A 5,704-nucleotide genomic window follows, 5' to 3' on the forward strand; every position below is an offset into this window, starting at 1 on the left:
TATATATATATATATATATATATTCATGGGCTTAATGCATACCACACCTTTTCCAACTCGTCCAAATAGGCGTATGGGTTCTATCATATGTATAGCACGTTGATGTAAGCCTCGGCTATGTGCAGTCCCTCTCCTCCGAGTTACTCTTGCTTCATGACGGACCTTTCCCCGTCTAGGCGTCGCGATATGGCCGCTGCTGAGCTGGAGGAGTATCGAAGTCTCCTAGCTCACTATAAGGAGTGCTCCATCGAACTGGAGAGCCGCGTCAAGCCCTTGGCTGAGGCGATCCATAACCTGCCGGAACTGCCCGAGAAGGGCGTGGTGCGGTTCATCATGGCAAAATTACAGCTATTGATGAGTTATATGGCGAACCTCGGCTACTACATGGCCCTCAAGAAGCGCGGGGGGAGCCTGGCTGAGCATCCAGTGGTAGGGCAGTTGGCTTGGCAGAGGGCCCTGATGGAACGGATGAGACCCATTGAGCAAAAGTTGAAGTACCTGATCGACAGATTGGTCAAGTTGGCAAGCACTGATGGGAAGTTGGAGGAGGAGTTGGAGGACCGACCCAATTTGGCCAGTATGGAGAAGGGCCTGGAAGAGGACGAGGAAGGAGAGGAGGGAGGGGCCGAGGAGGGCCGTGCCCCTCAGACGTACAAGGCCCCTAGGGTAGCTGGGGGGGTCATGATGATGGACGATAAGGAGGTCACGGCGGGAGAGCGAAAAAAGGCGGAGCGAAGGTTGGCGGCATTTGAGAGGTCTGATGCTGTAAGGAATCTTCGGGATGAGTTTAGTGATGCCCCATTGGTCGTGGGGGAGGGCCGGGGGGCGATTGGTGCAGTGGATGGTAGGCTGATGAGTAAGTATGCTGAGAGGGAGGAGTATGAGGAGAATAATATGTTGAGATTGCCAACAACTAAGCAGAATAAGGCGGAGTTGAGGAGGTTGAGGAGTAGCATGATGGGCGGGTAGGGTTGAGGTTGCCGTGGTAAGATACGAAGTAGGCCCAATTTAGGTCCGCCGGTAGCGCTGGTGGTACTGTTACTTTGGAGGAGGTGGGCGAGATAGCTGATATGGCGGTGAAGAAGAGCAATCTCGGGGATATTGTTAGAGCTTCGAAAACGGTATGTAGCTGGGCCTGTTTTGTATCTTTGGTGGGTGAACCTTTGGATATTTGTGCATGCGTGCTAGGTTGGGAACGCAGGAGGAGGTCATCGTCAAGGAGGAGGCCGTTCTCTGCAAGATCTCGTTGACTCCTCGAGTGCAGGAGATGGAGTGGTACATTACGATGATGATATCCTGAAGGTAAGCGGACCTACTCCGTATCTTCCGCGCTTGAACCTAGGATATTTTCCCTTCACTGTGTTAGGCTCAGCATCAAGCCTCGAGGAATGTCGAGTTGGACCCTAGGCAGTTGGGGAAGCGGCCGGCGGAGGTGAGTCGGGCCTTTGAATCTTCGCGGTGCGTGGCGTATCTTTACGTCGCCATGGTTAGATTCAAATCATGTCCGATAAATGGCCATTTTTTGTCAGGATGGAGGGCGAAAACAGTCTCGAGGGAAGCGTCGGCGTAACTAACCTTCCACTCGATGATCTACTTCTACGTTTCTACTTGTATAGATTGGGAGCCTTTTGCGTTCCGCGTGGTATGTATAATCAGTTGTTGGGGACAGGTTTCAGCTTGTTAAATAAACTACCACTAATAATAAATTTTCAGTAATCATGTCGTCTCCGGCGGAAGCTATAACGAAAGAGAAGGTGTCGGGAGAGGAGGTTGAGGAGAAGCGGGAGGAGAAGGTCGACTCGAGTGTAGTGCCGGAAGAAAAGGCCGCAGTGGTGGAAGGGGAGACCGCGAAGTCTAATGGAGGTATGCGGAAGGTCGTGGGTTCGATCCTCGGTGAGCGTTTTTTGACTTTTCTCAGAGAATAGTGAAGAGAATCATAAATTGCAGCATGAGTGGAGCCTGTGGGTGATGTCACAGCAAGGAAGAGTAGTGAATGGAGAGGGCGGAGCGAAGCGATTCATGAGTGTATATTTCGTAGTCGGTCAAGGACCATTGGCAGCAGAATCAGCAGAAGGCTATCGATTTTGGAAGCATCGAGGAGTTCTGGAGAATATCCAACAACATGCACAAGCCGAGCAAGCTCGTGCATGCGGATTACAGTGTGTTCAAGTAGGTCCCGGGTTCGATCCCTGCCGCCTCCATTTTTATGTCAGGTCTGGTGTGAGCCCTGCCTGGGAGGACCCTATGTGCACTGAGGGCGGCAGGTGGATTGTGAAGGCCGAGAAGCAGAAGGTGCGTGGTATCGTTGCTCTCGATCGACTTTTGCTTTAATTTTTTTTCATTTTAGGTTATAGACGATATTTGGACTGATGTTGTTCTGTCGGTGATCGGGGAGAGCTACTACCCCCTCATCAACGAAGACATCGTTTGCGGTGTCGTCTGCAGTGTCAGGAGAGGTCGGTAACCGGGGGGATCATTTTGTGGCGCGCGACAAAATCTATGCTTACAATGGAATATACGACTCAGTGTGGCAAAGGTAGTCTCTAGTAGTCTGATATGAATACAGGACTGATGAAGGCAGCAGCAGTGTGGACTAGGTCAGAATGCGCATGCGTACGCTATACCTTATATGATCGATTGGACACCTATATGTGCATCGCTCCGCTAGATTCCACTACATTTGATCTCTTTCTCCCTTCCCCTGTTATAGTGATGGGCAGTGGTAGTTCCTCTCAGGGGGTGTTAAGATTGCCTTATGGCTGTCGTCTCGGGAAGAGAAGTTGGTCAAACCGTTGGGACTCAGATTCAAGCGCATCGTTCAGTAAGGGGGAGGGATGTGCATGCGTGCAAATGTTTTTCGTACCGTTCCTCCTTGAAAACGTGTCGAAATGTCGACTTTGACAATATTAGTGAGTTTTCGCGTTTGCGGAGTAACACAAAATCTGTCTCCTTTTTTTCCTTCTCGACAGATCCCTCGCCCCCGATGATGCCGATCGGTTCACCATCGGTTTTGAAGGTTTCGCCAACCCCGGTGACGAGATGTACACCGTGGACATGAACGATCATTTTGAATCGGACCACAAAGTCGTTGATGCCTCCACTACCAAGAAGGGTAATGCTGCTCAGCAACGACCTGCTACTACTACTACGACTACGGAGGAGGAGGAGGAGGCGAAGAAGGAAGAAGGGGCGACCACTACGCCGGCCGAGGGCTCGCCGTCCAAGTAGGAGATCTGAGGCTCGGTGTTGTTGAGTAACAAGCATTGGTAGTATGATGGCCACACTACCTTTGGTGGTTCGGAAAAGGGTTGAATCTTGCGTTCTTGCAGTTCCTCAACGGTGGGGGTTATTGTGTGGTGTTGTCCCTTTCTTGTCTGGCAGCTTTTGGGGTAGGTAGCGCTACGTTGGGGGTCTAAGGGGAGGGGATTAGGCGATGGTGTTAGGGCTTGGCGAGCAGCTTTGGAAAAATCCATGGGGAATTTTTGGAACTTAAAATATTGAGAAAAAAAGTATTCTGGGGGTGTTTTGGTAGGGCTATATTTTGCATATAGCTAATTTTTGGGGGGGAGGGGGTCAATATTTTTCATTACTATATGTAGTGTTCATTCGACTATGTCGTCACTACCGTCGACGTCCAACGAGTCCTTGTGTGGGCTGGACTCTAGCTTCACGGTGATCCTTGGTACGCAGTGGGGGGACGAGGGGAAGGGCAAGTTGGTAGATATATTGGCTCAACGGGCTAATCTGTGTGCGAGGTTCAATGGAGGGGCTAATGCTGGTAAGGGGGGTATCTTAGGTTCAAGCGGGTAAGATACAGAATAGGTCCGTTTTAGGTCACACTTTGGTGGTTGATAATCAGAAGTTCGCCTTTCATCTCCTCCCTTGTGGTATTGTGAACAAGCAATGTGACAACTTAGTTGGAAATGGAGTGGTATGTTAAGGAAGGCTGTGGTAGTCTGGAGAAGTCGCTCAGGTTCTACATGTGCCGACTCTTCTCAAGGAGTTAGAGCAGTTGAAGGACTATGACGCCGAGGCCCTCAAGAGGCTTTACTTGTCCAATAGGGCTAGTCTGTTGTTTGATGCCCATCAGATGGTAAGTGACGGGTTTATAGGGGAGTTGTCGGTGTTGTTTTGACGGTTTTCCTATCAGATCGATGGCATCCAGGAAGCTGAGAAGAACACGACGGCGATTGGCACGACCAAGCGCGGCATCGGCCCGTGTTATGCTAACAAGACGACTCGTAACGGTCTGAGGGTTGGTGACTTGATGGACCTTCCCACATTTGATCGAAAGCTCCGCGAACTACTTGAGTGGTGTCAGCTGAGGTGACCTATTTTGTATCTTTGTCGGGGGACCTAAAGATATTTTTGCTATGTTAGATATAATATCGAGTTGGACATTGAGTCTGAGATTAAACGTTATCATGGTTACGCCGAACTGTTGAAGAGTCAAGTGGTTGACAGTGTTACTATGATGCATAAGGCTATCCAAAAGTCACAACGTGGTAATGAGAAAAAGGCGGAGCGAAGCTATTCATGTTTGTTGTTGTTATTTTCAGAGGACTATAATATCCTTGTGGAAGCTGCTAATGCTACTATGTTGGACATTGACTTTGGTACATATCCGTATGTGACTAGCTCTAACACGACTATTGGTGGTGTGTGCACTGGTTTGGGAGTTCCTCCTCAATCGATTAAGTGCATTATTGGTGTCGTAAAGGTGAGATCTCGAGTGCAGGGATCGAACCGGGGACCTCTCGGATGGTAGGCATACACTACTCGTGTCGGCGGAGGTCCATTCCCTACTGAGCTGTTTGATGAGTATGGCACTCAACTTCGGGAACAAGGTCATGAGTATGGCACCACCACGGGTCGTCCTCGCAGATGCGGCTGGTTGGATATTCCCGTGCTTAAGTAAGGGAATTAAGGCGGAGCGAAGCGTTGCATGAATGTTATTTTTTGCCAGGTACTCTAACTTCCTCAATGGATTTACCAGTTTTAATGTTACTAAGTTGGACGTCCTTAGCGGTGTTAAGAAACTTCTGGTCAGTTCTCTCATACCCCATACCACGCCAATCTCAAATCTCACTCTTCCTTGTGTAGGTATGCACCGCGTATGAGATCGACGGTAAGAAGTTGGAGGACGGGTACTATCCTTCTACTATTGAGGAGTTGGAAAGAGCTAAGCCGGTGTACACTGAGATGGAGGCTTGGGATGACGATATTAGCAATGTGAGAGTTCATTCTGTGATGGTAATTTAATGAGTGTTCATTCAGGTGAAGTCTTTCGAGGAGTTGCCAGTTGCTGCTCAGAAGTACATAGAAGCTTTGGAGGAGTGGACTGGTGTTCCCGTGTCGTGGATTGGAGTTGGCCCTGGCCGTCATGACATGATAAGAAGGCACACGGAGTAGTAGAAGCAGTTGGAACTAGTATGATTACTTAAAGATTCGTATCCAATTGTCATCATCATCAGCATCGTCGTCGTCGTTGTTGTTGTCCTCTGCCCTGTATAGAGTCTCTTTGTTTACAGCAGGTAGGGGTAGATAGATAGCGCTGTCTCAGCGTACACTGTGCGGTCTTGTTATTGGTGTTGTGTTCACCAGCGTCAAGTGGTAGTATAGTGGGAGGAGGAGGAGATGCATTATAGTATTATAGCTCTATAGTGGTAGGAGGAGGAGGAGGAGATGCATTATAGTATTATAG

The 5,704-nt window shown here is 49.3% G+C and overlaps 3 protein-coding genes across 3 annotated transcripts; all 3 read left to right on the top strand.

Annotated features, from left to right (window-relative positions):
- Positions 1-153: 153 nt before the first annotated feature.
- Pmar_PMAR011567 (Something about silencing protein, putative) lies at positions 154-1,574 on the top strand (the record flags this gene model as incomplete). Its single annotated transcript, XM_002773677.1, has 5 exons — positions 154-965; positions 1,013-1,121; positions 1,189-1,302; positions 1,367-1,432; positions 1,530-1,574. The coding sequence occupies 5 exons, from the start codon at positions 154-156 to the stop codon at positions 1,572-1,574; spliced, it is 1,146 nt and encodes a 381-aa protein (XP_002773723.1).
- Positions 1,575-1,718: 144 nt separating this feature from the next.
- Pmar_PMAR011568 (Eukaryotic translation initiation factor 4E-2, putative) lies at positions 1,719-3,248 on the top strand (the record flags this gene model as incomplete). Its single annotated transcript, XM_002773678.1, has 7 exons — positions 1,719-1,863; positions 1,919-1,986; positions 2,039-2,169; positions 2,214-2,292; positions 2,348-2,456; positions 2,737-2,821; positions 2,970-3,248. The coding sequence occupies 7 exons, from the start codon at positions 1,719-1,721 to the stop codon at positions 3,226-3,228; spliced, it is 876 nt and encodes a 291-aa protein (XP_002773724.1). The 3' UTR covers positions 3,229-3,248.
- Positions 3,249-3,597: 349 nt separating this feature from the next.
- Pmar_PMAR011569 (adenylosuccinate synthetase, putative) lies at positions 3,598-5,553 on the top strand. The gene is made up of 10 exons (XM_002773679.1): positions 3,598-3,778; positions 3,834-3,931; positions 3,974-4,093; positions 4,151-4,326; positions 4,381-4,505; positions 4,560-4,720; positions 4,769-4,914; positions 4,967-5,045; positions 5,104-5,232; positions 5,278-5,553. The coding sequence occupies exons 1-10, from the start codon at positions 3,613-3,615 to the stop codon at positions 5,410-5,412; spliced, it is 1,335 nt and encodes a 444-aa protein (XP_002773725.1). The 5' UTR covers positions 3,598-3,612; the 3' UTR covers positions 5,413-5,553.
- The last annotated feature ends 151 nt before the right edge of the window (positions 5,554-5,704 follow it).

The sequence above is a fragment of the Perkinsus marinus genome (genome assembly GCF_000006405.1).
Source record: "Perkinsus marinus ATCC 50983 genomic scaffold scf_1104296958712, whole genome shotgun sequence".
NCBI lineage: Eukaryota > Perkinsozoa > Perkinsida > Perkinsidae > Perkinsus > Perkinsus marinus.